At 44.8% G+C, this 14,923-nt stretch overlaps 1 protein-coding gene across 7 annotated transcripts in view; it reads left to right on the top strand.

Moving 5' to 3' along the window:
- The window catches only part of Ubash3b (ubiquitin associated and SH3 domain containing, B), a 150,933-nt gene extending 140,576 nt beyond the window's left edge, over window positions 1-10,357 (top strand). For 5 of the 7 annotated variants that reach the window (XM_006510634.4, XM_006510632.2, XM_006510636.4 and 2 more), the window contains 3 exons: window positions 2,994-3,100; window positions 4,410-4,519; window positions 6,081-10,357. In XM_006510634.4, coding sequence (XP_006510697.1) covers window positions 2,994-3,100; window positions 4,410-4,519; window positions 6,081-6,218 — 355 coding nt within the window. In that variant the 3' untranslated portion in view covers window positions 6,219-10,357. The remainder of the gene's footprint in view (window positions 1-2,993; window positions 3,101-4,409; window positions 4,520-6,080) is intronic. The other 2 variants (NM_176860.6, NM_001357412.1) reach the window with 1 other exon arrangement.
- Window positions 10,358-14,923: the final 4,566 nt, after the last annotated feature.

Here is a 14,923-nt window from a genome sequence, read left to right as displayed (position 1 = left end):
AGCGAGCAAATGAAACTCATATGGTGACATGGAGAACAACCCCAAAAGTCAGTATCATCAAAACCAAGTGTGCTCTGCTCAAATAGCCCTGACTCTGGGGCTCAGTGGAGAAGGCCATCCGCTGCTCTTGCAGACCTCAGCTTGGTTCTGAGCACCCATATGACTGCTCGCAATTGTCTGTAACTCCATTTCCAGATGATGCGATGCCTCTTCTGACCACCTCATGCTTTTATACACACGTGGTACACTTACTATACACTCAGCCACATACACATAGAATTAAGTAAGTAAATAAGTAAGCAAATAAAAAGGAGTCTTGGCTGCTTGCAACAAGGACCATACAGAACAGGAGGGAAGGGCTGGAGGCTGAGTGAGGGAGCCGTCCCAGGCTAGTGACTCATATCTCACCATCATCCACAGGAACAAGAGCAGCCTGTGGGCTGTGGGTAGAAAGAAGGCTAGGGAGCTGGGCCAAGACTGTAGAGAGAAACACAAAAACAAAATATTCTACCAACTGGCAAGCACTTCAGAGCAGGGTACAGGGCTCTGACGCTTGGTGGGAGAAGGGGGACAGGAAAGACAGAGGACTGAAGGATGTCTTAGATCTGGGGAGTGAGTGAGGTAAGCTCAAGGCAAAAGCCTGAACTACAGTTGGACCAGTATAGGTTGGAGAAGAGGGTAGCCATGGGAGAATGCTTGGAGAACCGACAAGGAGCACTTAAACTGTAGGTAGAGACGTGGTTGGGAGTTGACCTGACTCTAACAGCAATGCAGGACCTTATAGGTATAGCTAGCAGTGAGATAGGTCCTGCTTATAGGAGAAACTTAGACTTTGTCCCATAGCCATCAGGACAGCCTTCAGGATGCTGGGAGAAGCCAAAGGCAAGAGCAGATAAGGAGCTAGGTCCTAGAATCCCATTTTTCATTTACACGAATCTCAAATAAGACAATGTGGTCTCAGCCATAAAGTGACTCCCTGACCATACAATGTGGCTTTTTGCTACAGAATGAGGAGAAGGGAGAGCTCCTGGGAGACAGGATAACATGGATGGCAGTGGAGTCACATAAGAGGTGGGGTGGAAAGAGGAGGCCAGGAAGAAGAGTTCATTCCAGAACAAAGATGTTCATCCCCAAGTGGTGGTGACCCCTGCCTCTACCTTTCCTTCAGTCAGGTAGTGAGAATCAGGAAACTTTCTCTGGGGAGAAATGTGCCTGCTGAATGGTTAGAAAAATGAGGTTTCCTCCAAACACAACAGTATTAAGCTTCCTGATAGTAAAATAGAGAACGGAATGGGCGGTCTTCTAGGATGGTTGGTTGGTTGGTTGGGTGATTGGTTGGTTGGTTGGTTGGTTTTAGGTTGGTTGGTTGGTTTTAGGTTGGTTGGTTGGTTTGTTATTCATTTGTTTATTTGGTTGGTTGATTGGTTGGTTGATTTTGGGTTGGTTGGTTGGTTGGTTGGTTGGTTGGTTGGTTGGTTGGTTAGTTGGTTGATTGGTTGGTTGGTTGGTTAGTTGGTTGGTTGGTTGGTTGGTTGGTTGGTTGGTTGGTTGGTTAGTTGGTTGATTGGTTGGTTGGTTGGTTAGTTGGTTGATTGGTTGGTTGTTTGGTTGGTGTGTTATTCATTTGTTTATTTGGTTGTTTGATTGGTTGGTTGATTTTGGGTTGTTTGTTTGTTTGCTTGTTTGCTTGGTTGAATGACTGACCTGTGTATTTGAGAGAGTATTTTGCTTTGTAACACAGGCTGGCCTTCAACTTCCACTGGCAATTCTCCTGCCTCAGCCCTGTGAAAGCTGAAATTTCAGGTTTGTGTTGGCATACCCAACTAAGATGAGTGATCTTGAAGAAAAGCAGAAGCTGCCCTGTTTAAGTAAGAGGTTCAGATCACTGGGCACATCCAAGACTCAGATTCAGACCTCAGCTCCAAGAGTTACTAAAGACTCAAACAAATTGGCTGTCACCTTGGGACCTGCTCTGTCACTTAGAGGCTTAAAATTTTTGGAAATGTTGTGAAAAGATTATCCTAGAAGAATGCAGGCATTGCACTTGCATATACCCCCACACGTGGAAGCCCCTCAGTAAATATTTTTAGCACTAATTTTAACAGTATATAATTTACAAATTATAATCAAGATGTCATGTGAGATTAGAGAACTTAGCAATGCCTGGACCAGGTTCCACACATTCAACAATTAAAGGCATGGGAAATAGAAAAGGCATAGGATGTAAGATAAGACAAACATCTCCTAGATCAAAACATCTATAAAATAAAAGGCGAGTGTAAACAGAACAAGATGGGCCCCAAGGGGCTGGTCAACATGGTGAGTGCTTTGATCCCTCTCTTAAAAGTCCCTGTAGATGGTATCACAGCTATGGTTTCCATCTATAGCCTCCCCGATCTGGTTCACACAGAGAGCTTCTCAAGTGGAGATATTAATTCATCATTATGTCCCTCAGGCTTTTCCTAGTGCTGGATGCATGGTTTAAAATAAGACACAAAGAGAAGGGAGTGGCCAATGGAGGTTTCATAAACTCACAAATAGATGGGCAGCACAACTGTTTTTCAAAGCTCTCCTTGCAGCTCACTGTGACTTAGGCTGCCTAAGAGAGAACCTTGGACATCCCAGGTGATCTATACAAACGGAGTCAATCAGTCTCCCCCTTGCTTCCTGTTAGCCATGTGATTAGGACTCTTGATGACTATTAATGTCAAGAATAAGTAGTCAGTCTGCTCAGGTGTGTCCCTGTGGATAAGGCATTCACTCACTGGATCCTTCGTTTTTCTATCGAGTCACAGTGGTACCATAATCTTTCAACCTCACATCCATATAATGGAAAGTCTCTTCCTTGGGCCTCCTTCCTTTCCAGAGAAATGGATAAGCAGAAATAGGGGCTCCTCTGAGAGGCCTTGACATATTTAGAATGATGTCATTCACTTTATCTCTGGGTGGAAGTGTCAAAATGTTTCCTTGTTCTGTTTGCCTTTGCACTGTAGACCTCACATTCCAGTCAGCAAATTGGCGATTTCGGAATCCTATGACACCTACATCAATAGGAGTTTCCAGGTGACGAAAGAGATAATAAGTGAATGCAAAAGTAAAGGTAGGTGGCATTGTTTGGGACTGTCCATTTAAACATATTTAGGTATGGGAACAGCTCTCCTTCATGCTTGATGAACCGGTTGAGATGTCTGAATTTGCTTTGTCAACTGTAATAGAAGACAAATGTCCAGGCTCTCTTGGAGTTCAGTTTGTGATAATCTTTGAGGATCTAACATGGAAGTTATCATACAGGAACCCAGTAGATGATGCCATTACCACATTAAGTAACTTGGGATCAGTATTGTATCTAGTCATCTTGTACCTTATGGAGGGGATACCCAGCTGTAATTCCCAGAAGTTCCATAGAATAATTCCATCCTGGTTTACCTACAATGATCCGAGATGGGAACACCTACACACAAACTCACCCATAGGAATGTATGCGTACAAGGGCCCTACTATCACCAGCCAAGAGCAGGGACGGGTGAGGCTCAAGTCTATTTGCATCTTCTAGAGTCTGATCTCAAATAGTTAATGGCATGTAGGACCAACTGTCCACCATGACTCTTAGGTTAATATATTTATACTCTGGAAGCAAAGAATGCAGCTGGATCCACAAAGATGCTAATGGTGGGTAGCCATGGGCAACCGAGGAAGGAGGATTCCCTCATTACAATTATTACTGATATGCTACTTTGAAGATCCATGAAGCGTGCTCTCAGCTATAGGGTCTCCAGTGCTCACAATTCTGCAGTGGTGACATTTAAAACTGTTCCAGAGGGGCTGGCTCAGGGGGTCTGCCACCACGGTCGGCTTGTGTCTTGATTATGGTAATGGTTACGCAGAGATATGGTGAGGACATCACCATAAACTGTATGCTCACACACAAAGCCGCCGTGCTGATGAGCCTGGTGAGATCAGAATTATGACTGGTACCCGTGTCCATGTTCATGGTTTTGATGGTAAACCACATCATGAAACATCAAATCATGGAGGAGGCTGGGTGAAGGGACCTGAGACCTCCTTACACCAGTAGGGTGATTATCTCTACTTTATCTTTTTAAAAATAATTTGTAGTTCTTTTTAAATTATCATACAGTGTATTAGATAGTATTAGAACATTTTCAAACGACATGTGTTTTAGTAGATTCTCCTGCCCTACATTGACCTATTTTGTTGCAGTGTCCAGGACCAAACCCAGAGCATTCTGCATGCTGGAAATGCCCATCCACTGGACTCCATCCCTCGACTTCCTTAGATCTGTTAATTAATACATAGCAATTGTACATATTCATACAGTGTGATTTCAACATATGCATATGCGATGTAGAGTGAGACAGCCACTGCAGTGAACCTTTCTCATTTCCCAGGAAATAACATTCTGATTGTGGCCCACGCATCTTCCCTCGAAGCGTGTACCTGTCAGCTCCAAGGTCTATCCCCGCAGAACTCAAAGGACTTCGTACAAATGGTCCGGAAGGTATTTCTGTCTTGCATTTATTGGGCCAGTGGTGCTTTGTGTTTTTATAACTGTTGGGCAATTGGCTAAAAGCTCATTTCCTTGAAGCAGAATTTTCTGCTGAGCCGAGAAGACTCGGTTACTGATCAACTCAGCCAAGATGTGTTCAGTGGAGCTTCGTAGGGTATTTGATTAGAACTGTATAAAAAGAAGGTTTTTTATGGAGGAAGCTGAAAACTGTAAGGGATGAGGGAACAACACAGGCAAGCAGGATTACAGCTGAGATCTTAGCCTGAAGAGAGGGCCCAGTAGGCAGACCAGGGAAGCAGCAAGTGAGAACAAACAGGCTGAAAGATAAAGTCAGGACCAAGGCAAGACCGAAGCCCTAGGAAGCTGGCCTATCTGGAGTCTTCTTTTTGCCTGTATTTTCCATCAGCCACATCTCACACACACCTCTTCAGGTGAGGCAGCTGTCTTCTTTCCCTTCAAACAGAAATTCTAGTACAAATTCAATAATCACAGTGTTCTTATTTTTAAAAGAGGTTCACTTAGGCAAGTGTCCATCCCATTAGGCTGTAACCTGGGGGGGTGGGGGGGGTGGGGGGGCGGGGGTGGAGAGAGCGGTTGGTTGTCTTGTTTATGACTGTGGCTCTGGACAGAGAACACAGAAGAAATAAGCTCTGACTTGCCATGACAGCCCATGGTTTCTTCTCTGAATGTCACAGATATGTGCTGTGCCCCCACCAAAAGATAAAACAAGATTTTTTTTTTTGACTGAATAATCAGCTAGGTGTGGTGGCACATGCCTTGAGAAATAGAAGCTGAATGATCAAGATTTCAGGGCCATCCTTAGCTACATAATGAGTTCAAGGCCAGACTGGATTACGTGAGACCCTACCTCAAAAACCTTGGATATTCCTTCCCATTGCGCACAAATTTAATGTGAGGAGTCATTGGTCTGCTTTTTAAACTCGATATATGCAATTGGAGGTTAACTGGTGGTACAGCTGCCTTCCTCTAGTCTGACCCTAACCCTGAGGTCAGCTGTGCTCTGAAGATACAGTATTATACAGTAAGATATTAGCAGGGCAGGAAGTGGGTATGTTCACATAACTTCTGTTATAGTATATTGTTAAAAAGAAAAGGTTCTATTTTATTTATTATTGGTGTTGGTCTTACTGTGTCTAGTTTATAAATTAAACATTGTCATTGGTGTGTAAATATAGGGAAAAACCATATACAGGGTTTGATATTATCCAAATTTTAGGCATCCATGAGGAATCTAGGCTGGCTCTCCGTGGTTAAGGCAGTACCATGCATACTTCAATCCTCTTCTCCCATGCTATTAGCCAGCAATCTCTAATCATGGGGTAGGGGTGCTCACTGTTGGCCAAATCCTGCTCATCAATTTGAATGCTTAGCCTGACAGGTTCTATCTGTTTGGGGTTGTTTGTTACGTTTTGGAAGGTTTTATATTTCTGCCTGCATGTCCTGGAAACACCTGAGTACCTGTGTCAGTACAGAAGTTAAGGCATTAACTCGAGGTCTTCTGTTTTCCCTCCTCTGATGCGTTTACTTTCAGATCCCATACCTAGGCTTCTGTTCCTGCGAAGAATTGGGAGAAACTGGAATATGGCAACTGACAGACCCGCCCATCCTTCCCCTTACCCATGGCCCCACTGGGGGCTTCAACTGGAGAGAGACCCTCCTGCAAGAATAAGCTGCCTGAGAGCTGGGAAGAACTGGCCTTTTGCAGATGAGTCCTCAGGATGCCCTGTAGCAGTGGGAAAGCCCACGCTGCATTCAAAGCAGACAGCTCAGAATCATTTAGCATATTTCTTTTCATGCTTAGGGGACGGTGAGATTGTGAGAGAAAGTCGTGATTCAGAGGGGAAATTAAAAAAAAAAAAAAAACAATCCATCTCTCTGGACTTGCCTAGCTACCAAGGCTTTGGAGAAGTGTCTTCCTAGGCTGAGCACCTGATGCAGCAGAAACTACCATCCTCCTTCAGGCTATGCATGGCTAAAGAGCCTCATTCTTCTCCCAGAGAGCTGCTCCCTCCCGGAGAGGCATGCAAGAGGAAGGACTGTGTCTGGAATCCAACTGGGGAGAGGATAGTCTTTTTGTACTCCATTTGCAAGTTAGGGAAAGCCACACTGAGGAGTGCTTTGATGGTTGTTAGGGACCGTAAGAATAGTCCTGTGTCAGACAGCAGATTCTACCCTCAGCAGACTCCATTCACTGCCGCTGTGAGGCACCCACTTGAGGTCTCCCGACATTCACCCTGGTACCACACCACTTGATCTCCAGAGCAATCTGGCCCTTCATGCTTCTATCTGTGAAATGGGGAGAACAGCCCTTTGCACGTTGAGATACTCAGGAGGGATCAAGAGAACGAGTGATGTGTGTTGAATGGGAGGTGGAGCTACTTGCAGAATTTTAACCAAGTTGAAATTACCCCTGTGATGGCCGGATGAACTGTGAAGTCCCCAAGCCTGCCTGAATCAGGACGTGTCTTTCCACCCAGACTCTAGACTGTGTTAAGCAGTTAAGGAGATTGACATTTGAAAGGATGTTATGTTGGATTCACTATTTGGATCAGCAAAAAACAAAAACAGAAAACAAAAACACAAAAAGAAAAAAAAAAACCTCCAGTGCAATACAGATATTTTTAGAAACTATACCGAGGGTCGTGTTGTTGGTCACATACAGGCCATGTCCACTGTAGCAGAATGTCCATAGGTTAGCCCATTTTAGGTTGTCCAGGAAGCCCAGGGACTAACGTGAATGGTGACAGTCACAACTGCACTGCTTCTTTTGCTGCCCTCTTTGCTTTTCTATGGTAATTTAGAACAGACGGGAGGGAGGACCACTTGAAGGAAGCTGGAGAGTCAGAGCCTATCTGTGGGCTCTCACTGCACCTACTTCCTGTACTTAGAGAGAGTGTGTGTATTTAAAAGAAGAATAAATGACAATCAAACCAAAACATCCCATATCCATGTCGATTTAATTGTGTATCCCGATAGCCATCAGGGCCACAGACAGTAGCCCAGTTCGAGATAGTTCGTTGTGTAGCGTGTGTGTGCAAATTGAAACCCTGGCCACTGAGAAGGAACACGGATGTAAAACAAATGTGTCGTTGAAGCATCACATTGTATGTGCCTGTATGTGCATGTATGTCTTAGTCTTAGGTGTTCAGGTAAATGCATCACTTTGATTGGGCTGTATTCCATTGTCCTTAATCCAATATAGACAGCGTCCTGGGCAACTGTCTACAGAGCCAGGGAGGGCACAATCTGAAGTAACTTTCTGAAGAACTTAAGTGGATAACAGAAAAGTTTAATTCTCCAAATTGCTTATCGAAATGGCTGCGTGATCTGAATCCAGTTAACATCTTGTTGGACACTGGTCTATAAAAAGAATTAAAGGTTGGGTCCAGTTGAGCAGTCTTGGGAGTCACACTGAATCTGTGTGTAGAGAGATATCTGGATAGTCAGACTTCATATGCATACAGAATGTCTCTGCTGGCAGTAGACCCTGAGTTGAGGCTAGCTCTGCTGGCAGTAGACCCTGAGTTGAGGCTAGCTCTTTTCAATCTGCAGCTCATGCTAGCTCAGATGGGTTAGGGACAGAGCAGGAAAAAAATAATAATTTTTTCATCACGTGACTCCCCCAACACCCTTTTTTTTTTTTTTTCCTTTTTTCTTTTTGGAAAGCATTGGAAAGCCATCTGAAATATTTCAGGGGAGATGAAATTAGTGGAAGGGTTTAATACGCGATTACAAGTCCAAACAGTGTCCTACTTCACCAAGTGTGAAAATGCTTTAGTATTACTCCCAGGTAGGACTTTGTCCCTGTGATTTCTGGGTGTCTGACTGGAACAATTGGTGCGTGTTAATACACACACTGAGGCTGCCCTTTTCCCAGGCTCTTCTCACTGCTGCTTGGCTGTGAGGGGCCCTTTGGTTCACCCTGGGGTCCCAGTAACATTCAGATGACAGTGTCTCTTTCCCTTTGCATTGAGATTCATGCAGCCTGAATGGCTCATTACGTGGCCATCTGATGGCTGAAAGAGGGTTTTTTTTTTTTACCGTGTGATGAAAGGCTTGGGAGGCTTTTTATTTTAATTATACTTTAACCAAAGAGTTGTTTTAAAGTAACCTTATATTTGAAAGATGATTTTGCAAATAAAGAAATAAAAATAAAAATAGAAGAAGTATGCCTTCTGGAGCCCTGTGGGCTTGGTAAATCGCTGATGATTGCTTCCTCGCCAGTTCTGTTTGGAGTCCGTGTAGGTGGGATCCTGCTGTGTGTAGCACTGGCCTGGACATCTCCTTTCCACTCTACATGTTTCCCTGTGAAAATGCACTCTTACTTCAGTTATCTGATGTCATGGGGAACACAGTGGCAACAGGAAGAGAAGGTCCTAGCTCACTGCCTTTGTAGAAAACTTCGTTTCTGTGCTCCAAGAACAGAATTCCCCTGTTACCTAGGCGCTGGGTTTCATTTCAAAGCAGTGGTGAATTGCTCTTTTGAATCTACTCTCAGTATATGTGTGTGTTAGAATACAGATGAGCCTCCCACTAAGTTTCACAGGCATCGGCACAGTCAACTGTACCAAATCTGCACAAAGTTGGATAATGAGACTCCTGGAGATTTGCATTTAAATTGTCTAATCCGGCACATGCACGTGAGGAGGAGAAAAAGGGGGGTCTAGTCTGATGAGCCTGTGCTGTCGGCGGGCAAGGGACAACCTGACTTAATGTCTACTTAGGAGCTGTTCATGTTACAAAGGTGATGGGGGTGGGGCTGTGTGGTGCTTTTCATCGTTAAACACGTCTAGAATTGGATTGGCTTTTATAACTCTTCATCACTGGTTGCTGGGAGGGTGACTGTAGGCACTGCCTCTCGATGCAGAAGAAATAGCTGGGCTGTTACATACATATAGTATTAGGTTTGCTGTGTGTAGGTTAAAGATTTAGAGTCATTAGTAGTCAGACAATATACAGTCAGTCCTCACAGATATTTGCCTGCTGCTCCCTAGCCACTGTTCCTTGCACAGAAATTTTGCAGCTGTTCAACTATTCATGGAACCCTGTATGTGATACATGTTTTAAACGGAAACAATGTATACTGGTTCTTTGGTTGCCACTAAGATAAAAACAACATCCCAGAGCCTTTGACTCCTGCGTACACCACACTGAACCAGCTGTGTTAGGAAGGCATGTTAGTCTCTTTCTCACGCGTGAGACTTTTGTGTCTCTTTTTTGCTATATGATTTGGGTGTATTTATTTGGGGGAAAAAAAGTTTGTAATTATAAGACTAGAAAACCACACCTAGTTGGTCTGCCAAGTTCCTTGTACACTCCCCATGCTGTTCGTGCTTCCATGGCCGGGAAGCTGATCTTCCGAATAGAGCTATGGCAGCTTTGTGATCAGTTCATATCCACTGACATGATATGGTTCAGAGATGACTTAATAAAAAGAAACTGTGCCCTCAGTTGCCCCAGCACAACTACAGATTTAAGTCCTGAGTGTGGTCTCTTCCTGTTGTGTCTTCGCATGGTACTGTAAAGTGATCAATGTGACTGCGTGGGTGTCCATTAAGGGTATGACTCTTCCAACAGAGAGTCAGAGGGATGCTAGCTGCTGATGGAAAGGCGAGGAAATGCTTGCAGCCCTGTGCATCTTGGGTATTTCTGGTGAGGCATCCCGATTAAGAAGTGAGAGCCCAGTAGTCCTGGGCAAAGTGCACTCTTCAATGCCTTCGGTTCAACCTAGGCAAACCGTGGGCCACCCTATACCTTTCAGTCAATGGATTCTAGGTTCAGAGCTAAGGCTCCTGGGACAAATACAAATTAACAAGAGAAAAGTAGACAAGTTTAAAAGTTGTACAGCATGGAAAACTTCACAAAGAAATCGCCTTACAATCCTCAGTACACAATGAGACCTAAACACATACATGTATATAATTGCTTATTGGTATTTGAGACAGAGACTCACATAGCTAGCCTTGAACTAGTTAAACCACTGAAACTGGCTGTAAATCCCTGATCCCCTGTCTCCGTGCCCCAAAGCTGGGATTGTAGGCACACACCACCACACAGGGCTAAAGCCTAAATGTTTTAATGCTAAATTTGAGGGCAAGTGAATAATGCTAAATTTGAGGGCAAGTGGGTGGTTGTAAAGAAATATGGTAGAGCAACGAATATGATTTTTGTGTAAGGATCTGCCTGGCACTCGTATCACCTGCTCGGTTTCTCCACAGTGTCTCTTTATCATCAGAGACACGAAGGCCTCCTTTTCCCAGTTGTTGGAATAGCATCTCCTATGAGAGGGTTCTCCTCTGCTTAGGAAAGAACAGGGCAGGTATTAGAAGTGACCTTCCCGCTGTCACTTGCAAACTCCTTTGTTTTATAATCCTCAGTTATACCAAAGTGACATATTTGAGGGGGGCAGTTCTGAACCCCATTGGTATCATCATTCCCCACCAATGACCATTTCAAGAAGGTTTGGTGTGTCAGGCATCATCTATCAAGCAAGAATATGAAAGGCATGGGGGGGGGTGGAGAAGGAAGAGGGGGCACAAATGGAGCCCAAGCTACATTCTACACTCACAGGCTCCATTTCTGAACTCTGTGTTAAGCTAATAAGATTTTAAATAAACGCTGATGAAAGCAAATTTGTGCCCTGGACATGAATATAGATTTCCATCCTCACAGCCATCCATGGCCCTGGCAGGATCCGCTTCCTGAGGAAATGTGACAGCCAGTGCTTGGAGTCTGCACAAAAGACCAGGTTATGTTTAGCCTTCTGGCTGGTTCTCAGCTGTTCTCTGCTTCAAAGATCCCTAGACTTATTTTGCCCTTTTGTGTTGTTGCAAAAGGTGGCTACACATCCAGAAAGGAAAAACAACAACAACAACAAAAAAAAATCAGCCAGCGTGCTTTGCATCTGCTTAAGCTGACCTCAGCAAAATGCGCTGCTTCTCCTGTTTGTGTGGGTTGGTTTCGTTGTTTTATTCTTGTGTCAGGACCCTCCCCGCACCGAAAACATCTTCCTCTCGAAGAAAAAGAATATTGCATTTTCAAGAAATACACATGTGGACCCCAGATGACTTGCTTCTGGCTAGGAAAATATGTCCTGGCTTGGTCAGCTTTTGGTTGTCCTTGTGTTCTTTGGGCTGTCCAGGTCAATGAGTCGGCAGGGGAAAGGCCAGGCTGTAGTAAGGATGATGCTTCCAGGGACCAAAGCTGGGTATGGCACTGGCTCAGGCTGGTTGCTGCACACCTTCAACTCACCTCACCTGAGAATGAGCACAGGAATGGTCCTTTTTCCTCCCTTATGTCTTATTCTTTTTAAATTTTTTCCTTCTTTTCTTTTGCCAGCACATTTTAAACAACCAAATTGGAAGCCAGGAGGTGGTGGCTCACGCCTTTAATCCTAACACTTGGAAGGCAGAGGCGGGCAGATCTCTAAATGTTCAAGGCCAGCCTGGTCTACAGAGTGAGTTCCAGGACTTCCAAGGTGACACAGAGAAAATCTGTCCCCTCTACCATCACCACCAAAAAATTAAAAAGGAAAAAAATTTTAAAAATAATCAAATGGGGAAAGGGATATAAAATACACTAATAATATCAAAATGTACCATACGAATACATAGATAACTGCTTTTCTTTTTTTTTTAATTTTTTTAAGACGAAACTTATTTTAGCGGGCTGTCTTGGAACTCACTCTGTAGACCAAGCTGGCCTTGGAACTTACAGAGATCTATCTGCCTGCCTCTGCCTCCCATGTGCTGGGATTAAAGGCATGTACCACCACTGCCCTACTAATCACAGCTTTTTAAAGGCCAAGATAAAACTCCTCATGGATGGTTCCACCTGCCTGGAAATGTGAAGGGTGAGGAATGGAAGCCTCATTCTTAAAGATACCTTCTCTCTTTTTTTCCCTGTGAGTGGGGTTTCGTAAAAAGAGGATGAGTAGAGTTGCTGTGTTAACTAGCTTCTGTGGGGATCTTGTTGTAATCGTGATTGAGGTCGGGTCATTTGTTCAAGGTAGGCTCTCACCAGGCAGCCTAGTCTGCCCTCAAACATACTAATATCCCCTCGTTTCTTCTTCCAGACTGATGGTACAGTCATGTACCACAAGTGGTGGCTGACCTCACGTGAATTTTATTTAGAAAGTTGCTTGAACAACCCATAATTAAAATTGTCTTCATTTGATCTTGGTGATAAGTTTGCAAGGTAAACAGACCAGGTACTATGGTGTTATTTTACGAAAGAAACTAAGGAGGCCAATGAGATGTCTCAGTAGGGAAAGTGCTTGACCAAGTGCAGGTGATGAGGCAGGCTCCATCCCTCTCATGTCTACTGTTATTCATGCTCTCTGCTGCTCCTGAGAAACATAGTCTGGATCCAGAAGGGATTTCAAAGGCTGCCAGTCAATCTTAGAAACCCCCACAGCAGGTTTTACAACAGTTCTTGAAGACTCCTACTCCAAGTGTGAATTACTAGCAGTGACTGCTGGGAAACAGGCAATCCCACCACTGTGTGTGGTTAGGAAAGGCCAGAGTTCTTCACAAGAGCATGAAAGGTCAACAAAAGAAGTGCAGGCCCTCTTAGAACTACTTAAAAAAAATCCCATAGTGTTGGTTCATGGGGAAATCCCCTTTTGCCCTGACCCTACAATGTCCATCTGTGGCCTATTTAATAGTTCTCTCTGACCTTTTCACCTCCCACAACGGGAATGACAGGCAGTGGAGAGAGAGGTTGCTTTTTGTTTCTCTATGGTCTGGCCCTCTTCATCTTCCCATCCAATGTTAGTCCCTGGGAGTAATGTAATGAAACACAAAGACCTCATGGAATGGAAACCATGGTGACAAGTTGGTGGACACTCTCTCCTTGACCTTCTGTGGTCCTTGTAGAGAACTGTGGCCTTTTCCAGAATATGTCCCATCCAAACATGACTCTTTGGATAAGGATGCTTTTGAGCACTGTAGGCACCTAAGAAGAAGCAGATAGAAACAATCAACAAGCAAATAAGTAGTCTCTGCCCACCCCATTACTAAAAAGCAGGCATCTGTGTATTAAGATACCCCCTTCCCAGGCCTCTGAGGATGCAGTTACTGGACATTCAGGCCCTTCCCAGCCTCCAGAGGGCCCCTGAGGGACTCCCTAAGATGTTCCTTCCCCACACATCCCTTACAGTTGTTGGGTGAGACTAGCCATCCTTTTTAGTATATTGCGACCTCAGTAAAACTCCGTGGCTCAATGCTGAAAGGCAGTCTTAGAATTGTAAACTGAAGCTTGCTTGCTCGCTGGTGCCTCCCTTGCACATGTCCATATGAAATACACACAAAGACAAACTACTTCTCTTCCCACTCTCTCCTTTGTTATTTGGTTCCAGCTAAGAACTTAGAAAAGTATGGGAGGAAACTGTTTTTTGCTTTTGAGGCCTCCCACCTACAAGGCCCATTCGTGTGCGCACGCATGCATGAACATGCACACACACACCCACACACCCACACTTCACTGCAGAATAGTTGAAGGCCCCCCCTTGGCCATGATCACCCTGCCTCATCATTTCTCTCCACTCACTGAATGGTCATAGTCTGTAATTTTCCCCCTTGGGGACACTTGTGGGCTGCAGGCTGAAGCACAGTTTATGAGTGATTAGGAAGGACTTGCAGACCACAAGGACATGTCATACAGCAGCTCACTTTGCAGTATTTCCTTCAGGGACAGTACACTTTTTTCCATTAATAAATTCATGTATTCACTTTACAGCCCTATCCCAGCTCCCAGTCACCTCTCACACAGCCCCTCTCCCCATTGTCCCCTTTCCCTCTCTTCTGAGAAGAGGGAGACACCCGCTGGGTACCAACCCACCCTGGCACACCAAGTCACTGCAGGACTGGGCACATCCTCTCCACTGAGAACAGACAAGGTGGGAAACCTAGGGAAACAGGATCCACAGACAGACAACAGAGCCAGAGACAGCACCTGCCTCCTGCCCACTCTAGTTGTTGAGGAACCCTCAAGAAGACCAAGCTACACATCTGCAACATGAGGGCGGGGGGCGCTAGGTCCAGCCCATGTATGCTCTTTGGTTGGTAGTTCACTCTCTGGGAGCCCTCAGGGGCCTAAGTTAGTTGACTCTGTTGGTCTTCCTATGGAGTTCTTATCCCCACGTGTCCCTCAGTCCTTCCCCAACTCTTCCACTAGACTTCCCATGTTCCATCTAATGTTTGGCTGTGGGTCTCTGAATCTGTTTCGTCAGCTGCTGGGTGGAGCCTCTCAGTGAACAGTTATGCTAGGCCCCTGTCTGTAAGCATAACAGAGAGAGTAGCATTAATAGTGTCAGAGATTGGTTCTTGCCCATGGGATGGGTCTCAGGCTGGACTGGCCCTCAGTCTCCGCTCT

This window comes from Mus musculus, chromosome 9, assembly GCF_000001635.26.
Source record: "Mus musculus strain C57BL/6J chromosome 9, GRCm38.p6 C57BL/6J".
Lineage (NCBI taxonomy): Eukaryota > Metazoa > Chordata > Mammalia > Rodentia > Muridae > Mus > Mus musculus.
Note: the sequence above shows the minus strand (reverse complement) of the source record. Positions and strands in the feature narration are given on the sequence as shown.